The sequence below is a fragment of the Dioscorea cayenensis genome, chromosome 18 (genome assembly GCF_009730915.1).
Source record: "Dioscorea cayenensis subsp. rotundata cultivar TDr96_F1 chromosome 18, TDr96_F1_v2_PseudoChromosome.rev07_lg8_w22 25.fasta, whole genome shotgun sequence".
Classification (NCBI taxonomy): domain Eukaryota; kingdom Viridiplantae; phylum Streptophyta; class Magnoliopsida; order Dioscoreales; family Dioscoreaceae; genus Dioscorea; species Dioscorea cayenensis.
The window spans coordinates 19,644,816-19,668,585 of NC_052488.1; the positions used below are offsets into that span (position 1 = coordinate 19,644,816).

The 23,770-nt window shown below is 35.0% G+C and overlaps 4 protein-coding genes across 7 annotated transcripts; all 4 read left to right on the forward strand.

The window, feature by feature from the left end:
• The first annotated feature begins 777 nt into the window (after positions 1 to 777).
• Positions 778 to 8,137, forward strand: LOC120282261 (endoplasmic reticulum-Golgi intermediate compartment protein 3-like). The gene is made up of 13 exons (XM_039289034.1): positions 778 to 1,059; positions 3,070 to 3,143; positions 3,672 to 3,755; positions 3,866 to 3,946; positions 4,668 to 4,748; positions 5,632 to 5,724; positions 6,485 to 6,664; positions 6,827 to 6,894; positions 7,017 to 7,068; positions 7,219 to 7,272; positions 7,356 to 7,448; positions 7,585 to 7,651; positions 7,803 to 8,137. Exons 1-13 carry the CDS (start codon positions 918 to 920, stop codon positions 7,892 to 7,894), a joined length of 1,161 nt encoding a protein of 386 aa, XP_039144968.1. The 5' UTR covers positions 778 to 917; the 3' UTR covers positions 7,895 to 8,137.
• A 2,242-nt stretch (positions 8,138 to 10,379) lies between these two features.
• Positions 10,380 to 13,398, forward strand: LOC120282260 (elongation factor 1-alpha-like). The gene is made up of 3 exons (XM_039289033.1): positions 10,380 to 10,445; positions 11,743 to 12,223; positions 12,317 to 13,398. The coding sequence occupies exons 2-3, from the start codon at positions 11,762 to 11,764 to the stop codon at positions 13,196 to 13,198; spliced, it is 1,344 nt and encodes a 447-aa protein (XP_039144967.1). The 5' UTR covers positions 10,380 to 10,445; positions 11,743 to 11,761; the 3' UTR covers positions 13,199 to 13,398.
• A 219-nt stretch (positions 13,399 to 13,617) lies between these two features.
• LOC120282497 (acyl-coenzyme A oxidase, peroxisomal) lies at positions 13,618 to 17,332 on the forward strand. The gene is made up of 7 exons (XM_039289319.1): positions 13,618 to 14,098; positions 14,909 to 15,024; positions 15,162 to 16,045; positions 16,267 to 16,446; positions 16,542 to 16,708; positions 16,773 to 16,896; positions 16,984 to 17,332. Exons 1-7 carry the CDS (start codon positions 13,662 to 13,664, stop codon positions 17,137 to 17,139), a joined length of 2,064 nt encoding a protein of 687 aa, XP_039145253.1. The 5' UTR covers positions 13,618 to 13,661; the 3' UTR covers positions 17,140 to 17,332.
• A 1,680-nt stretch (positions 17,333 to 19,012) lies between these two features.
• LOC120282342 (phosphatidylinositol transfer protein 3-like) lies at positions 19,013 to 23,237 on the forward strand. 4 transcript variants are annotated; one of them, XM_039289145.1, is made up of 7 exons: positions 19,013 to 19,143; positions 20,645 to 20,749; positions 20,820 to 20,996; positions 21,546 to 21,644; positions 21,784 to 22,026; positions 22,633 to 22,954; positions 23,015 to 23,237. In XM_039289145.1, exons 2-7 carry the CDS (start codon positions 20,681 to 20,683, stop codon positions 23,056 to 23,058), a joined length of 954 nt encoding a protein of 317 aa, XP_039145079.1. In that variant the 5' UTR covers positions 19,013 to 19,143; positions 20,645 to 20,680; the 3' UTR covers positions 23,059 to 23,237. The 4 variants fall into 4 exon arrangements, with proteins under 4 accessions (XP_039145079.1, XP_039145077.1, XP_039145078.1 ...); XM_039289143.1 differs by having other exon boundaries at positions 20,561 to 20,749; positions 22,633 to 23,237; XM_039289144.1 differs by having other exon boundaries at positions 20,590 to 20,749; positions 22,633 to 23,237.
• Positions 23,238 to 23,770: the final 533 nt, after the last annotated feature.

Below are 23,770 nucleotides of genomic sequence, written 5' to 3' on the forward strand. Positions count from 1 at the left end.
ACATATGTTTTGGATTTGTAAGATTATAGTTGTGGCCATTTAAATTTTACATTATATTAATATTAATATCAAGAATGTAAGATTTGCAAAATGTAAATATATTATGGCAAACAAAACAACCGGTTGGTATTTGTTTAAAGCTTATAAAAAATCATTTTATAATGTTGTATTTACCATTGACTGATGGAGTTATGATTGATAATTTGCTTGTGGTGTTAATAATTTTATTTTAGACGGCTTTTTGTAAAGTATCAATAACTTTAAATTAGTATTTTCACGCTAGTGCGCCAACAATCCATCTCATCTTCAAGGACTAACACTACCTTCAGTCCAAAATAAGCAAATAAAAAAGAACTAGACACAGACACACAACCAACACACATGGATGAAAGAAAATTACAATATTTAATTATCCATAATTCAACTCAGATAATATAAAATAAATAATGATCTCGAATTCAAAATTTAATAAAAATAATGTCGATAATGAAATACTGATTGTAGATGTGGGTTTATAGCTTAAAACCCCTCATTTTTGAATGAAAATACAAGGGTTGGATGATTAATTTTCAGTCCGTACTTAGATCACTAATACATAACTTGTTTACAATTTGTCAAAAATAAAATCAAAGAATATAATTATTGTATACCCCTTTCAAAAACATGAAATTACATAAAATTTATTATGCACACATTCTATGCAATTTCATATTTTTTGAGGGATATATACGCATAAACCCAAAACATCGAACAAACACCGAAAACGAGCCCGAGATCTCTAACCGAACTTATAAAAGTTCCGAAAACACGAGGAGCAAGAAAAACAAAGAAAAAAAAAAAGGGTTCTTTAGAGAGAGAAGTTGTGATCTCATGCATTGAAACATAGATAGCTCGATTGATCGGGGTTTTCAGCAGCGATGGAAGGGGTCTTTGCGAAGCTGAGGAATCTGGATGCGTATCCCAAGGTCAACGAGGATTTCTATAGCAAAACCCTCTCTGGTGGCCTCATAACCATCGCCTCTTCGATCATCATGTTCCTTCTCTTCATCTCTGAGCTCAGTATGTGGATTTGTTCTTTTTCTTATGTTTTATTGGAGATGTGTTATTGTTTCCTTGCTGATTCAATCTGTTTTGAGTTTGTAGAGCTTCTTGATTTGTGGTTTACTGTTGATTTTTGGCTAGTTGAAGCTTAGAGTTTTAAGCGAAATTGGAGGAGTGGGTGTGGAAAGGTGGAATTTTTTGTTTTTGGAATGTGTTGTTTCGGGAGGGAGGAGAGTTGTGATGATTTTAGGTTTCTAGGCTTTGGAGTGAATTCAATATTGTTTTGATTATGTTAAAGCTTGGAGTTTTAAGCAGAATTTAACCATAAGATCTCAGAACAAAGTTAGAGAAAAGTGATTCATTTCCCAAAAAAATTCTAACATACAATAACTACAAAACTATGGATAATCAGACTCTGATACCAATTGATGGAAATTTCTCATAACAATCAACACCTTTTGATTGACAACTAAGCTGAGCATCAACAAAAAATATCCATAGTATATTAAGGATATTATGTATCGATATAATAAAAGATGTTACCTCGCACAGACGGTGAAATTGGCATACATGCGTCAAAGAACTAATTTTTGTTCCTCCCACAGATGGAAAAACTTGAGTACTTGCCATCGGAGGTATCTTGCGATAAAAACAAGAACAACAGCGCTAGGGTTCGGTGAATCCTTTCTCTCCAACTTCTCACATGCAAATGCATCATAAGCATATATTAATATGCCATATTTTGGGAGGACTCAAACCCAGTGGGTTGATTTGAATAAGTTTGAAGAGTAGATCCAAGGGTCTACAACATGGTTAATAAGAGAAATATTCATCCCATAAATGGCCTAACATGTCATATGCATATAACAAGAATGTTAATTATCTTTTAGATTGTGTTGGTCCATAAAATAATCCAACAGTTTCTGTCTTATTTTAAAGATTTATTGGGTCAAATTCAAGCATGTTTTACTGTTATTTGAAGCTATGTAGATCTTTTTCTTTCCTTTATATTCATTGTCTTTTGATATGGTGTTCCATTGCCTTCTTGGGAGCTGAGAGAACTCTTGTTTCTACAAGATTTGTTGTTTGTCTTCTTGTGTGTGAATGGGAGTTTGGAGGCTGGTTCCATTTGATTGACATCAAACTTGGTTCATGAGTAAATATAGTGAATTGCTCATGACTTTTTTGGTTTTCATATTCTGTACATTCTCTCTGGAGAATGTAGGTCTGATATTTTGCATTTTCTGTACGGTTTTGTGCCATGCTTCCATCTGCCAGTTTAGAAAGCCTAGAAATTATTTTGCTCCCATCCAAAACAAATATTGTAGGCTTATCTATAGCTGAAAGGTTAATGTGAGGAATGTGATATTGATAAAGATTTGGGCAGTTGTTTTATGAGACTTCTTTAAATGACATGCCAGTGGATTTTCCATGGCATTAACCTTGTAAGTTGTCTCTATGTTTATCAAAATTTTGTGAGGTTTGATGATGATATTGTTGGTGTTACTATGTTGCCCAAAATTTGAGATTTTGACAAAAAAGAAAAAATCATTAACAATTGATGTTGGGAGCCTATGCCTTAAAGGTAAGTGATCCACAATAGCTCTCATAATTGATTAAACCCTTATGGAAAAGTTTAGATTCCACATGTTTTGTGACTGTTAGGCGCTGGCATATTGCGAATGGTACACTATAGCTTCGTGTATCTGCTATAGATATATGCACTTATTTGTATGAATGTAGGTCATTTGTATGATATATTATGATGCTTAGTGGTGTTGTCCACCTTTCATGAAACCTTTTCATTTTCTATAATTACTTTGGGACATCATATGGTTTAATTTTCAATCTCATGCAGTCATCTTTTGTCTAAATTTAAGGCAGCTTTTCAGTTATTAGGATGCACTTATTTTCTTTATTTTTTGAGTTTACAAGTACATTGTCCCCTGTGGTTATTTATTCAAAAGCTTGAAACAATTTCCTTGTGCTTGTTGAAGTACTGATCTGTATATATTTTTTTTGATTCAGGGCTATATCTCCATTCTGTGACTGAAACAAAGCTTGTTGTAGATACTTCACGAGCAGAAACTCTTCGCATCAATGTAATTTCCAATTTATTGATGATAATTTCAGAAACTTCAGTTAATTAATTCGCTAATCTCACTTTGCAGATTGCATATCTAAATCTTTTCAGTTTGGCTCTCTTTTTTGAGTTGTCTTTTTTGAGTTATAAATGTCACCTGTGCCCCATTATCCCGGCTCGAAACTACCAAGTTTTCCTTTTGGGGAGGGATTTGTAACGAAAGTTTCATTGCTTAGGCACTGCTGAAGTGTCACTGCATTTTGTTGTTGTAAATAAAAGTAAAATTCCCACAAATTTTAATTTATTTTCTTATTGTCAAGGTATGGTTGGAAATAGTGCTTTTAAAACCATGTGTTTCACATGCTTCATTCATTTCTTATTTCATTTACTCAAATTTATTTACTTTGCTGGTAACAAAAAATTATCTTTCTAACTAAGGATTTTCGCTTCTGTTTATTGATCTACTTTTGTCACATTAATCTATCTTTATTTATTAGTTTGACCAAATAATTAATTGTTGTACATGTGTTATTGTTTTTAAGTGCAGTTTGATGTCACCTTTCCTGCCCTGGCATGTTCTATGCTCAGTGTTGATGCCATGGATATTAGTGGAGAGGAGCATCTTGATGTGGTGTGTATTGCAGTTGTGCTAATATTCTATTTACGTAGTACTATCCATCCTGAGTCTGGTAATTTGGTTTGTTTATTGACTATAACTCTCCTGCTTTTTCACTCTCTCAGAAGCATGATATAATCAAGAAACGGATAGATTCTCATGGGAATGTGATTGAAACTAGACAAGATGGAATTGGTGCACCAGAGGTCTGTATGTCATTTCTTTATTCCTCCTTTGCTGAGCCTTAAGAAAGTATTTAGTGTCTATAGATATCAATCATTATAACTTAGCGCACATATAGCAAGATAGTTCCTGTTTTAGATCATTTGACAAATTTACCTATTTCCATCTAGAGCATGGCTTGTGATTATTGTGGCAATGTCAATATGTAATACATATTGTAATAGGCATTGACTCCAATTATGGTATGGCTGTTTTGTGTGGCTATGAGAAACTTAACATAGATGATGTAATTTTTTGAATGGAGGCAATGCCTGTGGTCAATAAAATTATAAATATAATTGTCTGAGTCATACTTGTGAGTTGTGACTGTCATCATGCAGTGACTATTTTAACTTAACTGGTGGATGATGAAAGAATTGAAGAATATTCAAATGAACATAAGGAGTTGTGAAGTAAATTGGTGCAAGAAACCTTGTAAACGCTATTCTGAATGCTATAGATCTGTAACTAGTTGATGTTTGTTTTGAAAAATCAGTAGTGTTCAAGACACCATGGGAGGCCAATAAATTAGAAAGGTTATGTTGCTGACTTGAAGATATATCTGTTCACAGGCTACTCTAAAAGGAACCAAATATCATATTTTCCCAAACGATCAATTGTCATTTAATTTAATATCTGCCATATCTTTATGCTAGGAAAAGCTTTGGATTGTTCTGTCTTTTACCTTTTTTGTGTTATTTGCAGATAGAGAAGCCCTTACAAAAGCACGGTGGCAGACTTGAAAAAAATGAGACCTATTGTGGATCTTGTTATGGTGCAGAAACAGTATGCTTCCTTTCTTTCTATATTGTGTGTGTATACATTGCAGATATTATCAATATTTTCCATGTCAAGTATAACAATACCTCGATTTCATTTTTTCTTCTCTTTTTTATCAGCTAACCTATTAAAATTTTCTTTTTGATTGCCCTTCAGTTAAAGTCACCTCATATTGTCTTTTTAACATTGCAAGCATATGATGTTTACATTTTGTAATGCTCAGTTGATAAGTATAATTGTTGTGGAAATTTGTCAGCTTAATGGATATGAATTTTACAAAACTTGTTTCTAATTTACCTGGATATTAGCATATCAAGAACTGTATTCTAGATTCATGAGATTTTTCTTTCTTTCCTGTGTATATCTGAACCAGGATGCTAAAAAATTCTATCCTCTTGAATGAAAAAATAAATAAATTACATTGGCAATTCTCTCCACAATCATATGGTACAAGCAATTACCTGTGTATAAGATGCTTCTTAGCAACACTAATGGAACTTGTTAAAAAGAGTGCCAACTTCTTATATACAACTGATTGCTTCATCTGCCTCCTCTGATGGCTTTGACTGCGTATATGATACCAAGATGTAGTAAACAATTTTGTGCTCCAAATTAGCAAGCATGTGTGGCATTGAAATCCTCTGGGCCTGGAGTTTTTTGAAAGCTCTAATACTATCTCAACTGTATGCATTACACACATCAACATTTCTGGGATCAACAAACAAATAAGACCTTTTTTGGTGCTCATAGTATGCATGAAATGTTCGTTTTGAACTAGTAAAACTTTATTGTCTATATTGTACAATATATTGCATGATTCTTTTTTTAAAATTTTGGCAGTATCTGCTCTTCTTTGTTTCACTGGTCACTGATAAGAATCTTTTTATAGGCTGATGAACAGTGCTGCAACTCATGTGAAGATGTTCGTGAAGCTTATAGGAAGAAAGGTTGGGGCCTATCCAACCCTGATGTGATAGACCAGGTCTTTTCACAATGAAACCTTAAGCTCTACCATATTGTTAGCCATGCTTATTTTGTTATTTAAGTTAAAACTTTCTCATTTGTTGGTTGCCATAACCCATTGCATATATGCAAAGTTTTGTGTTTCACAGCTACTCCATGCCAACATTTATCTCATTTGAAGACTGTTTCATGTGTATATTTCTTGGTATTTAGTTTTATGGTACCTTAGATGTTGCGCATCATGTTTCTGTATGACATCAAAGTTTGTGAAGCTTGAATAGAGTCTACTATATGATGGGCATCAGTCCCTGGTTCCTGTGTTGCAAGTATTTTGAAGTGTGACTTTCATGGGAAAAGTTACATTCATTAAAACATTTTTAAACTAGCTAGCTTACTGTCATATTCTCCAATCAAGAAATGTGTGGTTCACATTATACATGAACTTTTGTGTGGATTCCTATATGTTGAAATAAATATTCACCAGAAATAAGATGTTTGCAATACCATTTTGTGGGATCTTGCAATCACATAGCAAGATGCACATCTAAGTTCTTTAAGTTGATCTGGAACTATTCAGTTACTTGTTCAATGAAAGGTTGAGCAAAGAACTCTGAAAGGAATTGGTGGAGAACAACAGAAGATAATGGTCACCATGTCTCAGTGTTCTATTAAATATGTATCTATGTTAGATTGATTGAAGTAATGACATCAATTTTCAAAGTTATTTAACAGATCTGTTAGTTTTGATTCCAGTTGTAACTTCCAATGTGATTTTCCAGTGCAAACGAGAAGGTTTTCTTCAAAGGATTAAAGATGAGGACGGTGAAGGGTGCAATGTTTATGGTTTCCTGGAAGTTAATAAGGTGGCTGGAAATTTTCATTTTGCCCCCGGTAAAAGTTTCCAGCAGTCAAATGTGCATGTTCATGATTTGCTTCCATTCCAAAAGGATAGCTTTAATGTAAGAAGTCATCATTGTAGTTCTGATATATATATATATATATATATTCAAAGGCTTGTGTTTTTTGAGTTAATATTTTATATCCATAGAGTTTTTTCCCCTTTCATAATTGAGCATCCATTTGGTTTGAAAATCTAATAATTCTCTCTTTGTATGTTCCAGGTAAGCCACAAAATTCATAGCTTAGCTTTTGGGGAACGCTTTCCTGGTGTTGTGAATCCTCTTGATGGGTAATTGTCTTGTCTCTCTTCCCCTCATGTCATGCAATCAACACCATATTGTATAGCATTGCATTTAAGGCTTTTGTCCATATCTTATTCAATAACTTTGCATCTGATTCTAAATTATTCAGTGTGGAATGGATGCAATGGACACCAACTGGAATGTATCAGTATTTTCTCAAGGTTTGTCTTACACAACTTTCAAGATTAAAGTTTTATGATTAAAATTTGTTATATGAATGGTTTAATGAAATAATCTTGGGCTGATTGATTACATGTGCTGATTCTACTTTAAGGTATATAATATATATATTTTTTTTGTTTCCTTTTCAGGTGGTTCCTACTGTTTACACTGACATAAATGGGCATGTAATCCATTCAAATCAGGTATAACAAAAATTTTTCGTCAGCAACATTTGCTATCCTATCTTTGAACTAGTATTGAAATGCTTGGCTGTTGGAATCCACAGTTTTCTGTGACAGAACATTTTAAGGGTGATGCCGCCGGTCGAATTCAGTCTCTTCCTGGAGTGTTTTTCTTCTACGACCTTTCACCAATTAAGGTAAGGACCTGTAAGCATCACACATGAATTGCGAAATAGAACTGATGAATTAGATACCGATGTCATGTTATTGATTGTATACCCATCAGTGCTACCTATGATTTTTATTTTATTTTACTTATCTTGCTCATTGCAGGTGACTTTCACAGAGCTCCATGTACCATTCCTACACTTCTTGACTAATGTCTGTGCTATAGTTGGAGGTAAGACTGTCTATTTGTTCTTGTTTCACAATGAACTTCACTGTGAATCTAACATGAATCATATTAGTGCATCAAAACACAAAATTACAACATTTGCTTTTCATACAACATTTTCTCATTATAATGCCACAAAAAACTTGGTCATCTTCAGGTATATTCACAGTTTCCGGTATACTCGATGCTTTCATATACCACAGCGAAAGAGCAATCAAGAAGAAGATGGATTTAGGCAAATTAACTTGAAGCCTTTCCATTGCAAAACTTATTTATGGAGATGTTTAATTGCAGAAGAAACAGAACATGAGAAGGGACCCCTCTTCACCACTCCTGTGAATTAAATCTTTCTTACCAAATTTAAAATTTAACAGAGTTAGTTTGATCATTAATTCTGTGTTCCTCTTCTGTACTGCATTCCACTATTGGGTGAAGATTAAGATATATGAAAGATCAAAAGGGAACTGGGTGAAATGGCCCTCTTGGAGAGTACTTTGTAGTTCATTTAGTACATATAAACATGTTTTTTTTTTTGAGGAAAGAGCTCAGAGAGCTGATTTTATTGAAAAAGAAGAAAATATACAAGAGTTCAAGGAGTACAACCAAGACCAGAAGAAAATAACAAAAAACAAACCAGAAGAACAGAATTAAAGCAAAACAGAAAACTAAAAGTGAAAACCAAAATCAGATACAATCTTCATAATCCATCTGGGCAAATCTCGGCCAGAGTGAAATAAGCAGAGAGGGTGATTATTGCTGCCGTGAGAAGCAAGGGCGAAGGCAGGGGCATTCCAGCTAAATGGTATAGAGATTAACGTTGGGCTGCCAGCAGTGATGAGGAGATGGGAGATATCCGAGAGTTCCGAAGCAAGTCTCCAAGCAGCAGGGTTACGATCATTTGAAAGAAGATTGGAGAGATCATGGGAGCAATGCAAAATGCGCTGGATGTTGAAATGCCGATCAGAGGAGAGACGGATTGCAATATGAAAAGCTTTGATGCTAGCTTCAATGGAGGACTCAGCAGAGAAAGAACCACTGCCTGCACAGGATATAATGTAATTATTGTTTGAGATGAAAAAACCCAGCTTACCTGAGTTGTTGTTGGCTGTCCATCTGTAAGCAAAGAAGAGAAAAAGACCATTGATATGGGAGAAATTATTTAAGAGAAGCTTGCGACCAGTGAGAGAATTATTCTCCTGAAGAAAATCCTTGACATGGGCTTCTGCTTTATAAGCAATAATATTGAAACTGGGGACAGTGTGATTAAAAATAGCATCACAGCGGGCCTTCCAAATAAACCAAATGCAAGCAGCAATAACAGAAGTAGTATATTTGGAGAATTTGTAATCAGTAAGCCAGCAACCAGAAGAAATTGGATCTGGAAAGGAGATAATACATTCCATTTGAAAGTTAAGTGTATTCCAAACCATCTATGCGCAACGGCAATCAAGGAAAAGATGTTCAATAGATTCATTATCAATTTGGCAATGGACACAGAGAGTTCTAGGACCAATGTTGATACTATTAAGAAAATCTGAAGTAGAGATTTTACCATGAAACATAAGCCAGATAAAGTGTTTAACCCTTGGAGCATACATATAAACATGTTGACTTAACTTTCATTTCATTAGTTTGGTCTCCCATTGCAGAAGTTTTGTTGAGTTATATTATCTGTTGAATTTCTTTTCTTCACATGCTTTGTAAATTACCAATTTAAAGAAAGGTTATCTTTTCATATACCTCCCTGATATTTGTGAATTTACCAAGAATTTTACAAGTCACTGATGTATGCATCGGATTATTTTGAACTGAAAGTATGAAATGCCATAATTTTTTCTATGATAGTCTTTAGATTTCAAATCTAAAGATGTCGATCTGACATTACTATTGATGTGGCTTCTCTGTCTCTTTGAAATTATTATTATTATTATTATTATTATTATTATTATTATTATTATTATTTATTTAAATCTAACTATCATGGTGTAAACATCTCTAGATTTTCATAAATAATCAGCTCTTTATATAAAATACTTCTTTTAAAATGCTTAATATATGGAGAAAAATTGAAGAGAAATCTATAAAACAAGTTGGATTTTCACGGTATTTATAGATGCTAATAGGTTAATGGGTGAGACTCGAAATAAATCTAAATCTAGGTTTGCCGGATGATAACTATGCTACTCGGCTTCCATGTGGAAGAGTTGATATATTCATATTTTTAGTTCGCACTATTTGAGATGTGTTAAATTATTATCTAGTGACTAACAATTAATCCCAAAACTTAAACTAATTTAATACAAACTATGGTACAAATTTTTGGATTAAATAATAAGTTTTCAGCTTAATCCTTCACATATTATATTTATCCTCTTTTACATATCAAATTTTGATGATTATGTTCTATAATTATCTATTTGAGTTTTTCAATGTTCGAATTTGAACGACCTTGTTGTAATTTTTTTTTTTTTTTTGAAAAAGAAGTTTTTAAAATCAAAAGTTAATTTCAATTAAAATAAATTTGTTATTCCTATCCGACTATGTTAAAATATACAGTATATATCCGATGGGATATTTACAAAAAGAAGGGGATATCTGCAAATATCTAATCACTTGTTAGATATCTAACGGTGGAGATAAAGCTCAAGTCCTTCATTCAAATTACCAAAACAGCCCCATAAGTTTGTGAAACCTAAGGGTATTTTCGTAATCGGTTAGCCTATATAAAGACCAGCACACTTCAAGGGTTTCTCACCTCTACAAAGCTTTCGGCTGCTGGCGATCTGATCTCTAGTTCTCGGTGAGCACTCTCTTCCTTGGATCCATGGCCAAGCTATGGATTTCTCTTTGTTCTCTTATGGATCTTGATTTGTTGATGTCTGATTTCTCTTTGTTCTCTTATGGATCTTGATTTGTTGATGTCTGATGTTAATGGTTGCTTGTTTAGCTTGTTTCTGTGAAGAGATTGAGATCGATATTGATGTTTTCTTTCGATGCTTTAGTTTCCATTATATTTCATAATGTTTTCGGATGATTTTACTCTTTTGGTTTGTATATTTGAGATATTTGCTGAATTACAGTTTAGATTTCATGGTTCCGTTTGTTGTTGCTGTTGATGATGAATGAAGGTGATCAGATCCCGTTCAGATGCTTGGTTTAATATCTGTTTTGATTGCTTTTGATGTTAATCCTGCTGTTTATGATGATTGTTTGACATCTAAAATATTGATGTTTTGCAAAGCTTTATTAGCAAGGGTTTTTTAATTTAAATTGTTGATTGGTTCTTTGCTTAAGTTTTGTTTGTTTTCTGTGTTTTTTAAAAAGTTTATAGGAGCATATTTGAAGAGCATGTAAGATGAAAACTAAAATTTTGAGCATATCTATTAGTTATTTTGAAGCTTTTGAAACTGTTCTTTGTGGATGTTTAATTGTATTTTAGAGCAAAGTTTATGTGCTTTTTAACATAAGGACGTAGGTGGATTGGATGCTTTGGATCTGGTATGGGGACTGAATGAAAGTCATGCTGCTAATTATGTGTTAGAATTCTTTGTCAATCCAAATCACCTGTGATAAAATTTCTTAATTTCTTGTGCTCATGCTGTTTATAGGAATTTATAACTTATTATAACATCCTTTTCTGGTTTTTATTATTTTTTGACATGTGCAATTGCGTAGGCACTTGTAGCTGGAATGAAGTTACTGAATCTTTTTAGTTATCAATCTATGATGAATTTGCATGTGTTCTAGAGTGAACTTTGTGTACTGTTTAATTTAAGGATGCTTAAGGATTAGATTCGATTGGGTATGGTATGGAGTTACACTATACCTGATACCATTCTATTGCCAGTTACTGCTAGGTTTCCTTTGTCTACCCAAATCAGCCCTAGTTAGGCAACTTAATTTCTTTTGTGGTTAACTTTAATCATTGACATTGTGTGATTGTATAACACTGTAAGCATTTGTTGGATCACATACATAGTATTGTACTTATTTGTGCATGCCATTATGAAGGATTGTGGATTTTATGGTTAAATGCTTGTCTTCCTCACATAGTTTAATCTTCATATATTTTTCTCCTTTTGTTCCTTCTTTTACAGTTTTTAGCTTTGCTTAACCATGGGAAAGGAGAAGGTTCACATTAGCATTGTGGTTATTGGCCATGTGGACTCTGGGAAGTCTACCACCACTGGTCATCTCATCTATAAGCTTGGTGGTATTGACAAGCGTGTGATTGAGAGGTTCGAGAAGGAAGCCGCTGAGATGAACAAAAGGTCATTCAAGTATGCTTGGGTGCTTGACAAGCTGAAGGCTGAGCGTGAACGTGGTATCACCATTGACATTGCTCTGTGGAAGTTTGAGACCACCAAGTATTACTGCACTGTGATAGATGCTCCTGGGCATCGTGACTTCATTAAGAACATGATTACTGGAACATCTCAGGCTGACTGTGCTGTCCTCATTATTGACTCCACCACTGGTGGTTTTGAAGCTGGTATCTCCAAGGATGGTCAGACTCGGGAGCACGCCCTTCTTGCCTTCACTCTTGGGGTGAAGCAGATGATCTGCTGCTGTAACAAGGTAACGTTCTATCTTTCTGTTGATATTACCAGATTCTAATATGATGATTTTCTTTTGAAAAGATAGATTTACTTTGTTCGGTGATTGTTGCAGATGGATGCCACAACCCCCAAATACTCCAAGGCAAGGTATGATGAAATTGTGAAGGAAGTGTCATCCTATCTCAAGAAGGTTGGCTACAACCCAGACAAGATTGCCTTTGTCCCAATCTCCGGCTTCGAGGGTGACAACATGATCGAGAGATCAACCAACCTTGACTGGTACAAGGGCCCTACTCTCCTAGATGCTCTGGACATGATCCAGGAACCTAAGCGTCCATCAGACAAGCCTCTTCGTCTCCCTCTTCAAGATGTTTACAAGATTGGAGGCATTGGAACTGTCCCAGTTGGTCGTGTGGAGACTGGCATCCTGAAACCTGGAATGGTTGTTACTTTTGGTCCCACTGGTCTCACCACTGAAGTGAAGTCTGTGGAGATGCACCATGAGTCACTTCCAGAGGCTTTGCCCGGTGACAATGTTGGCTTCAACGTCAAGAATGTTGCTGTCAAGGATCTGAAGCGTGGTTTTGTCGCATCCAACTCGAAGGATGACCCTGCCAAGGAAGCTGCCAACTTCACTGCTCAAGTCATCATCATGAACCACCCCGGACAGATCGGCAATGGCTATGCCCCAGTCCTTGATTGCCACACCTCTCACATTGCTGTCAAGTTTGCTGAAATTCTGACCAAGATTGACAGGCGATCTGGTAAGGAGCTGGAGAAGGAGCCGAAATTCCTGAAGAACGGTGATGCTGGTTTTGTGAAGATGATTCCAACCAAGCCAATGGTTGTCGAGACATTCTCCGAGTACCCTCCCCTTGGAAGGTTTGCTGTGAGAGACATGAGGCAGACCGTGGCTGTTGGCGTCATCAAGAACGTCGAGAAGAAGGATCCCTCTGGTGCCAAGGTCACTAAATCTGCAGCCAAGAAGAAGTGAATCTCAAACATATCTGCAGTTTGGATGCAGAACTGGGTTCTTGATCGTCGGTGGCAATGCGTGTCTTGTTTTAGACTTATAATTTAGTTTTCCAGTATTTACTGTTATCCTGTTGAACCTTTGTGTTTTCCGTACTTTTTCTCTTTGCTTTTGCATGAATTGTTATTTTTATTATTATCTATCAAGTTTGGTTTTAATTTTGGTGCTGTCATTTGCATTTGATTATTTTCTTCTCTGGATATATGTATATTTAATTATTTATGTGCGAAGTTGATAATTGTCCACATCAGCAAATATATATTCAGAAAGTTCCCATACGGAAGTAGAAAAGCGCGCCAAAGAAGCAACGTCTAAAGTAACAGTTTGGCCAATAATAACCCGCCACGTGTCCTTTCCACAACGTGATATAAACGCAATTCAACTCCCCACCGCTTCTTGCAACAGCGAAGTCACCCACCCACCGATGGAATCCGATCGAACGGCCGATGAGACCGCACAACGCGCCCTCCGTCGGATCCAACGGCTCTCCCTTCATCTCTCCCACCCGTCCTCCCCATCCAACGGCCTCGATCTTCTCTACCAATCTCAGTGCTCCGGCGGCCGTCGGCCGCCGGTGGTGAACAGGGCTGAGCTGACGGAGTTCATGAGAGGCCCGCATCGTGAGATCCAGGAACGGCTTTTCGAGTTCTTCAACGCCCGGCCGGAGCTCCAGACCCCGGTGGAGATCTCCATGGCCGAGCACCGTGAGCTCTGTATGCGGCAGCTCACTGCGCTGGTTCGCGAGGCTGGGGTCAGACCTTTGAAGTTCGTGCTCGAGGATCCCTCTTTGTACTTCTCTATCTTGGAGACCGCTGGTGGGATCGACATCTCGCTCGGGATCAAGATGGGTGTGCAGTATAGGTGAAAATTTCTTTGATTTGTTTTTCTTAGGGATTTCTTTGATTTAGGATTTGTGATTCGTTCTTTGCTGGATTTCTAATAGTTTCGTTTGGTTTGGATTTTTACTAAGCTTGGATACTTTATGGTGGATTATGCTTAAATTTCTCCTTCTTTTTGCTTGTTTTTTCATTACTTATTTATTAGTTGATTTGTTGGATTTATCTTAGATTTTTTGCGGACTTGTTTTCATGTAATTATCTGGTATTTGTAGACGAGGTTGATACTTGATATATCAATAAGACTTGTTAGAAATTTCAAATATCTCCACTCGTTGAACTTAATTTGAGTTAGAAAATAAGTTCCTTGTTCATCATCATTTGAATTTTCATAAATATATCTTGGTTGTTTATTTAGTTATTGGTAAATGAAGTTCTTGTGTTTTAAATCTTTAATTAGTGACATAATATCATGCATTTGCAGATGAAATCACTGACATATTTAATGGGAAAACAATGGGTTATCTGATATATATTTTCTGTGAGAACATATTTTATAAGTGAATATGAATTGCTTAGATTGAATTTACAAGTCTGAGTTGCATGTTTAATTTGTATTATTCTTAAATGATACATCACAATATTAGTGGAGATTTGTTCTACATGTTTTTTTTTTTTTAATAATTTTTCGCTTAGTTACATTAAAAAGAAGTACATGCAATTGCAAGAATTATTTGATCAAGTCTCTAAAGTATTAGCACAAATGTCTGTGTTTGGATGTAACACTGTTTCCACATTCACTGTGATGTAACTCTGGGCTGTTTTATATGTACAGCTTGTGGGGAGGCTCAGTAATGAATTTAGGAACAGAAAAGCACAAGGATAAGTACTTCAATAAAATTGACAGTTTGGAATACCCTGGATGCTTTGCCATGACAGAACTTCATCATGGTGAGTTCTCCCAAGGAACTATTGTTATTTAATGCTTTCTTTGTTGAAACATCATACATGTGTTTAGAACTCCAATTGTGTTAAAACGGTCTTAATAGCCTAACATTAAGTTCTTTTGCTGCTGTTCCCATGAACAGGATCCAATGTACAAGGCCTCCAGACGACTGCTACTTTTGATCCTATCACTGATGAGTTTGTGATCAACACACCTAATGATGGGGCAATTAAATGGTGGATTGGTAACGCTGCAGTTCATGGAAAGTTTGCTACAGTTTTTGCAAGGTTGATTCTGCCTTTGCAAGGAGAAGGAGGTGCTCCTGCTGATATGGGTGTTCATGCGTTCATTGTTCCTATCAGAGATATGGACACCCATTGCACTCTTCCTGGAATCGAGATTCATGATTGTGGACACAAAATTGGTCTGAATGGCGTGGATAATGGGGCACTGAGGTTTTGCTCTGTGAGGATTCCTCGGGATAATCTCCTTAACAGATTCGGTGATGTCTCACGTGATGGTAAATATACTAGTAGTCTTCCAACTATTAATAAGAGGTTTGCTGCTACTTTAGGAGAACTTGTCGGAGGGAGAGTCGGTCTTGCATTCTCCTCTGTAAGTGTTCTCAAAGTTGCTACCACTATTGCTGTGAGATACTCACTCCTTCGGCAGCAATTTGGTCCTCCAAAGCAGCCGGAAATCAGTATATTGGATTACCAATCTCAGCAACACAAACTCATGCCAATGCTTGCTTCAGCATATGCTTTCCACTTTGCAACTCGGTATTTGGTTGATAGGTATTCCGAGATGAAGAAATCACATGATGATGAGGTTGTTGGTGATGTTCATGCTCTATCAGCAGGTCTGAAGGCGTATATTACATCATACACAGCCAAATCTTTGAGTGTATGCAGAGAAGCCTGTGGTGGCCATGGGTATGCAGCTGTGAATAGGTTCGGTATTCTTCGAAATGATCATGATATATTCCAGACATTTGAAGGCGACAACACCGTTCTTCTGCAGCAGGTTGACTTTAAAATTAACTTTTATGAGATCTGTTCAATTATGTGGTGTTCTGCAGGGAATAGAATATCTCTAGAGAATTTACATATTATGCAAATGTTGGGCCAAATGATTAATGATTTTTGAAGTTTGCTATTCTATGAAATTCTATGGTCTATGCCTTTGTCAATATTACTTAAACTTGCTTCAAGGTCCATTTAAGTTCCGAATAATTTTCTACTCAGGTTGCCATTGATCTATTGAAACAATACAAGGAGAAGTTTCGAGGAGGGACTCTTACTGTGACATGGAACTACTTGAGAGAGTCTATGTCAGCATACTTATCACAGCCTAATCCTGTAACAGTTCGGTGGGAAGGAGAAGACCATTTACGAGATCCCAACTTCCAGCTAGATGCTTTTAGAGTGAGATTATTACTACTTCAACACTGTCGCAAAATTTGCTAGCATTTGCAAAAACCTTTATCATTTGTTATTTATATGCCTTAATTACATTTCAGTACCGAACTTCTCGTTTGCTTCAAAGCGTTGCTGTAAGACTTCGGAAGCACTCCAAGACGCTAGGAGGTTTTGGTGCATGGAACCGATGCCTAAATCATCTTCTGACACTCGCAGAATCACATATTGAGTCAGTGATTCTTGCGAGGTTTATCGAGTGTGTAAAGAGGTGAGTCATTCTTCTCTTAGCATTCTTGTCCTTCAGTTTTAATTCCCCGGTGATATTTCTGCAGCTGCCCAAACAAGAACACCCGTGATACTCTGAAGCTTGTTTGTGATCTTTATGCATTGGACCGAATCTTGAACGACATAGGGACATATCGCAACGTTGATTATATATCTCCAAATAAAGCTAAAGTATGTTCATTCTCATCTTGCCTATAAAATAGTCTATATTTGAAATTGTTACTGGTAAACTCAATTACTGTTTTTCATACCACTCAGGCAATTAACAAGCTGACAGAATTCCTGAGTTTCCAAGTGAGATTAATTGCTAGAGAACTCGTTGATGCATTTGATTTTCCAGATCTCATCACTCGAGCTCCGATCGGCATGCAGTCTGAAGCATACGCACAGTATACCCAATATGTTGGATTCTAGTCAAGCTTTAAGAACTCTCCAATTTCTAACACATACACAATAAACACACTGCTTTTCATATGCTTCATAAATACTTCCATCTTGTAGGTTTATAACAAGATGTGATGATGAACTTGGAACTGTGCATTAACTTGGATATGTCTTTATGTGTTTGTGGATTCATTGCTGATAAGGATTGATAATTTGATATTAATTGTGGGCTGTTGATCCCTGACAAATTGAAAGTTTGTGAATGTCTTACCAGGATATAGAGGGAGCTTAAAAAGCATGTCATGTGGACCTTCAATGGGTAAGTGACTAATGAGATCTCACTTGTGAGTTAGTGGATGATAATTCATGTGCTGTTTCATTTCTTGACCCATGTGAAACTCGCATTGTTACAAAATGTGTTGCCATGTTATTATTGGTAGAGTGATATCATAGACACTAAACCAACTAAATTTGTCTTGTGACCTTTAGATGCTTCTTTATTGGTTTTCTTTTGTGTCTGTATGTCTCTTTTAACATATTGTAAATTGTTTGTTTATTTTTTAAAAGAATATGACAGTTTGTATGCTTGAAAAATAAATTTTGAGAATTTCATTTGGTCAGTGGCATTTGGTTCTACTGTGAAAGGTGTAAGTGTTGGGGTTTTATTGCTCAAGCTCTAAAACTGGTCAACTCAGTGGTGGTAATAGATTTTCAGTTATATGTGCGAGTTTGCAATTCAAATCTTAGGTTATCGGTTGAGGCATCATTTATTGTGCCTAATTAATTGGTTATTTTAATATATGGACATTAAAATTATTAAAACATTCCGATATTTGTTAAAAGTTAAAATGATTGTTACTAAAAAAATTTTAATGTACTTTAAAGAATATAAATATTTATATTAAAATAACAAATAAAAGGAATATAACAAAAGGGTTATTGACATATGTTTTAAATTTTTATTTTATGCATTTAATTATATTATTTACCATTTTAAGAAGGAGCGAGTATCATTCATCATTTGTTGGCATTTCTTCAAAAAACAATTAATTATTTCAAAGCTCAAATGTACAATTAATTTATTTACAAAGATATATCTATTTAAAATAGCCTTATATTATCTCCACTTGTAGAAGACCTCCCTTCTCATAGTAAGAGTAATTACATCTATTTTATTAAATATTTATTTATTTTTTAAAAAAATAATGCTTGTCCTTGTTATTGATGATTGTGATATATACATATAAATTTGAATAAACAATTATCAAGTAATAAATCATTAAAAAATGCAGTTTTATATAATTTTGAGCTTAAATGACATTAATTTAGACAAACAATATTCATCAAAACTTAACTAAAATGAATGTAAATATTTTTTTATAAATTTTTTTTATGACAAATTATAATAATACATTCGGGAATTTATCATTCAATCTATACACTTTTATTCAGTAATATAAGATTTGAATTACAAACTCACACTCATATTGAGGATTTGTTAGTATCAGTATATCAATATATCCTGCAAAATTTAAATTTGAAGTTAGATTTTGTCCCAAAAACAGCGTAAATTATACGGCTGTTCAAATTCAACAAAATTTAAAAAGATTTATTTATTTTTAAATAATCAGATCATGCAAAACGTGTGTGTATATATATATATATATATATTTCCGTGTATAAAAACTCACACTAAAGACTTCAAGACTTCACGTTCCACCGGCTCAGGATACGGAGACTGTACAGGCCCAGGCATACGTTATCGCTCCGGACCAACCTAATTAACCTGGCCCTGCCCAAAATACCCACTCATCTTCCGCCACGTGTCCCTCCCCTCTCCCCACCCAATCCTCACCGTCCAATCCTCCACTTCATTGTTTCTTTTATCAATGCCCCAAAATCCTCTTTTTTTCCTCCTCTTTCTCTCCGTCCTTCAGAGAGAACGAGAGAGACAAAGAAAGAGACCCGCCATCGCTGGCGCCTCTCTCGCTTCGCTTTCATCCTTGAATCTCTGCTTCGCTGATCTTCCGGAAGGTGAGCATCTCTAGCTCCTCAAGCTCTTTGCTTTGTGTGGAAATGTTTGACCTTTGAATCACTTGTTATGATCCTTCAAACTGATGTTTTTAATGGATGCTGATGTTTGTGATTTTCACGAATGCTTTTGAAATTTTTGTTAGATGTTGTGTATTTAGGAGGGATGTTCGTGACGAGGACTGTGAAAGTGAGTGATTGGACTTCGTTGACTGTGATTGTGTTGCCAATCTGCTGGTGATTGGATGATTTGCTAGAGTTTGAGCTGAAATTATGTTGATGAAATCGGGGGATGATAAACTTATTGTTGATTTGTGGTAGTTTGGTTGGTTGGTAGTGGAGAAATGTTATGAAAAATGGATTTTTTTTTGTACTTCAATTTCATTTTTTTTTTTATGACTGATTATGACCGTGGTCTACTGCTAGGATTTTTAAGTTAATTTATGACCATTTAGAGAAATTTTTTCTTTGTTGTTTATGTTTTATTGTAGTTTGCACAAGAAAAACATAGGTTTTCAATCGTCCTTGTTTACACTTTATATGTTGGGTTGTCCATAGCTTGAAGGCTGTTATTGGGTAGGAATCACTACTAGATTGGAATATATCCAGACTAATGTTATGCCCCCTGTTTATTGGTCTTATGTTAATCATGTCTCATAATTAATCCCAGTTGATATTGGTCAGTTGGGAGCTGTTTGGTGTAAATATATTCCTTCTGAAACAAACATTTTATAATCTCGAGTCTTTAAGTCTAGCATCCTATGTTTTCTGGAAGACATTAAGATATTTATGATAGGCCGAACTTTACTCAAGGTATCACTAGAGTTATATGTTTGAAGAGTGTAACTGTGATCAATGCATAACTTCTCCAAAGAAATGGAAAGTTTTCTCGCCAGTTCAAGGAATTTGTTCAGGTAAACTTTTTTCTAAGGATGTTGCCAAATGGCAACTAGCAGAACTGAATTTGAAATATTTGTTTTTATAAACCACCATCAAGATTAGACATTCCTTCATTGCAGCCACGGGTGCTTCCATATGTAAATAACTTAATGAAAAATATATTATGTGGTGTTGGGTTGGGGTTGGTTTTTAGTTTGGTTGTTTGAATTTGGTTAGGAGGAAGAACTTCCATGGTCTGACTTAATTGGTACTAATTAAAACAAGTATTATACATGTTTTTAATTAATAATTTTTAATTTTAATTCATAAGTATATATATTTAATTGATTAAAACTCCTTAAATAAAGGTTGGTTGGATAACAAGTTTGGTGTTCTGTTGCGATGTTATTCTTTGGACAGAAATTCTAGCTTGACCATCCTTCTCATAAAACTGGGAAAGCTTAAGCAATCAAAATTCCATGTCAAGGCCTGGATGACATTTCATTTCTCTTTTTTACTTTTATTTATATTACTCATGAAGGTAGCTATCCATCAACTTATTTAACGCAGCTGACTGCATCTTTGCATCCATATTCTTTTGTACCGGGTCAACCCACCTTTTCAGCTCTCAGTTTTTCTGCCTGAAACTTAAGAGATTATTATGAGTTCAAAGAACTCTGATTCAAATGTCTCTGGGAAACAACCATTATCTGAGGAACAACACGCTAAGGTATATTGAAATTGGTATTATTAGTTCCACTTTTGAATAATGGCTTAATGTTTGTGTTATCACTTTTCAGATTAGTGAGATTAGAAAATCACTTGGACAATTGCCAGAAAAATTGTTGCATTACTGTACTGATGCATCAATTGCAAGATACCTGACAGCAAGAAACTGGAATGTTAAGAAAGCAACTAAAATGCTTAAAGATACGTTGAAGTGGAGGCTAGAATACAAGCCAGAGGAAATTCGTTGGGTATGTAACGTTCCTAGATGACCATGCAATTGTTGATGTTCATCTGCATTCAAGATAATCATCTGATGTTGATATTAAAACTAAACCTTAATCGATTGAAGTTTAGGACAACGTTTGTAGATTATGATATGGTTCTGCTTTCATTCTTTCATGGGACAATAATTACTTAAATCCTTTTATGACAATCTTCCAATTATGCATTTTTTAAAGAACCATACACAATGTAATAATAACTCCTTGGCTGCAGAAGGAATCTCCTGCAAATTATTCAACTTTTCATGTAATCACTTCCTTACTAATGCTTTTGTGGATGTAAGGCATATGATAAATTTACCTCCAAGCGCTACCCTTATCATATTTCTTAATTAGAAGTATTTTGCTTTGATAGAAGTTTATGTAAAAGTTTATCATAACTGGTTATTTAGCTGATTATAGTTCAACTAGAACTCTGGGAGTCTCCATTGATGTATGAAATGTCTGTCTCCTCGAAGACTGATTCTTTTCTTTTCTTCATTTATTTTGTTCTTTGTCTATTCATTTTTGTAATAGGAAGACATTGCACATGAAGCTGAGACTGGAAAAATTTACCGAACAAATTACTTTGATAAGTACGGGAGAAGTGTTCTTGTAATGAGACCGGGATGTCAGGTTTGACCTCAGCAGATACTCTCACATATCTATTTGTGCAACTAAGACTACTTGTGTGGCTTATTTGCGTGTCTAATGTGTGCTTGTTGCAATTTATGTGCCTGCACTCTAAAACTCATTTTCTTTGTGGAACCTGCAGAACACAAAGTCAACCAAGGGGCAGATAAGGTACTTGGTGTACTGTATGGAGAATGCAATTTTAAATCTTCCCCCTGATCAGGAGCAGATGGTTTGGCTCATCGATTTCGATGGGTTCCACTTGTCAAATATATCTATCAAAGTAACAAAAGAAACAGCCCATGTTTTACAAGAGCATTACCCTGAAAGACTTGGAGTAGCAATTCTTTACAACCCACCAAAGTTCTTTGAGCCTTTTTGGACGGTATGCCATTTCTTATTTACAGTTGTATTAACAATTTACACATCCACACACAAAGAGACCCTGATAGTTATATATGAAAGTTTCGTGAGATAATGAAAGCATATAGATAAGATGTGAAAATCTATGCACCTCTACAAACTCTAGTTTTATTCATCTTGCACGTGTGCTTCCAACTCCTGTTATCTTATTATGAAGTTATCAAAGCTATTAAAGTTATCATGTTGACTTGGATTACAATTCCTGCTTATAAATTATATTAATAATGAACGATGTTGATTCACTGTTTAAAGCACTCAGTGATTGTATTGAAGAAGTCATCATGAATGGATGATAATCTCAAAATAACCCACCTCATTGACTTTAAAATATAAAAAACAAAAGTACTTGCAAACCTTTTGCAGTCACTTGGGATTGTCATGTTAAATCATCATATCTATGGATGATTTGTATCTTTCACTATCTATATTAGGTGCTGAAAATTGGTTTTGAATCTAGTAAAATAGATATATCAATGCATGTCATGTCTCAATCTTCTTACAGATGCCTTAAAAAAAAAACACTAAACCTTCTGCTGCATGTTCTAAGAGTTTTAAGGTTATTTTGCAGGTTGCAAAACCATTCCTTGAACCCAAGACTTGCAACAAAGTAAAATTTGTGTACGCTGACAACGATGCGTCAAAGATGATTATGCAGGGCCTTTTTAATATGGATGAACTGGAGTCGTCATTTGGAGGGAACAATCAAACAGTCTTTAACGTTGACAATTATGCATCCATGATGAGAGAAGATGACAAAAGGATGCCATTATTCTGGACTCAAGGCTCAGTGTCATCTGAAGGTGCCCAATCATCATCCTCAATCCCTGCAGCACTCATTGACTCAAATAATCCAGAATCAAACTGTCCTGACTCCAACCAAAAGTTTGAAGGTAATTTATCATCAGAACATAATCATGCATTGGAATGCTCATCTCATAATACTGATTTAGGTGAGACAAATGGCAATGACAATGTGAAAGTAGATGAGAGATGAATCAGGAGCTCTGATATATAAGCCAGCAGTAAGTGTTAACCTCAACCTTACTAATTTGACTGTCTTTTGAATGATGCTTACTTTACTGAAAATCAATTTGAAGCAGCCTCTCTTTTTTCTTGTTAGAGGCATTTGAGAAACATAGGTACGTACAAATTTGAAAGAATGTATGTTTATTATCTTGTTCTTCTGATTTTTTTACTTTGGTACTGAATGAATTAGAGATTAAATAAGCTTTTCTAAACATTCTGGTTGTATCTATCTATATATTCCATAAGCAAATGGAATCTACATCAGCTACTTAATCTTGTCAATATCTCAATAATATGGTTAAGAAAGTTAGGCCACCTTTGTCTTGATAATGTTTGGAAAAACTTTTTTTGTTGTTTGTTTCAATTATTTTAGAAAGAAAGTTTTAAAAATAGAAGTAAATAAATTCGTCTTTAGCTAAAGCCACTATCAAATATCCAATCCAAGTTTTCACAAGTATTTCTACTTGTCCAAAAATTATCTGTCACTCAAGATATTTAATTATTATTTCAGATTAATTGTTATTTTTAAAAAATTTATAAATATTTGTAAAACGTTGGTATCATGCTTGTTTTTTAGTTTTCAAAAGTTGCATTTAATTTACAATTAATTTGGAGGAGTGATAAATGATTTTAATTAATGGTTGATATATATAGAGTACAGGTTTGTAGGTTATGGCATT

What these genes read in the sequence shown, in the direction of transcription:
- LOC120282261 (XM_039289034.1), top strand. Translation starts at nt 918, where the DNA reads ATGGAAGGGGTCTTTGCGAAGCTGAGGAATCTGGATGCGTATCCCAAG. An exon ending in ATGGAATTGGTGCACCAGAG is followed by an intron (nt 3,947 to 4,667) that starts GTCTGTATGTCA and finishes TGTTATTTGCAG; the next exon opens with ATAGAGAAGCCCTTACAAAA. An exon ending in ATGTAATCCATTCAAATCAG is followed by an intron (nt 7,273 to 7,355) that starts GTATAACAAAAA and finishes TGGAATCCACAG; the next exon opens with TTTTCTGTGACAGAACATTT.
- LOC120282260 (XM_039289033.1), top strand. Translation starts at nt 11,762, where the DNA reads ATGGGAAAGGAGAAGGTTCACATTAGCATTGTGGTTATTGGCCATGTG. An exon ending in TGATCTGCTGCTGTAACAAG is followed by an intron (nt 12,224 to 12,316) that starts GTAACGTTCTAT and finishes TGATTGTTGCAG; the next exon opens with ATGGATGCCACAACCCCCAA.
- LOC120282497 (XM_039289319.1), top strand. Translation starts at nt 13,662, where the DNA reads ATGGAATCCGATCGAACGGCCGATGAGACCGCACAACGCGCCCTCCGT. An exon ending in TCCAGCTAGATGCTTTTAGA is followed by an intron (nt 16,447 to 16,541) that starts GTGAGATTATTA and finishes ATTACATTTCAG; the next exon opens with TACCGAACTTCTCGTTTGCT. An exon ending in TATCTCCAAATAAAGCTAAA is followed by an intron (nt 16,897 to 16,983) that starts GTATGTTCATTC and finishes CATACCACTCAG; the next exon opens with GCAATTAACAAGCTGACAGA.
- LOC120282342 (XM_039289143.1), top strand. Translation starts at nt 20,681, where the DNA reads ATGAGTTCAAAGAACTCTGATTCAAATGTCTCTGGGAAACAACCATTA. An exon ending in CTGAGGAACAACACGCTAAG is followed by an intron (nt 20,750 to 20,819) that starts GTATATTGAAAT and finishes ATCACTTTTCAG; the next exon opens with ATTAGTGAGATTAGAAAATC. An exon ending in TCTTTGAGCCTTTTTGGACG is followed by an intron (nt 22,027 to 22,632) that starts GTATGCCATTTC and finishes GTTATTTTGCAG; the next exon opens with GTTGCAAAACCATTCCTTGA.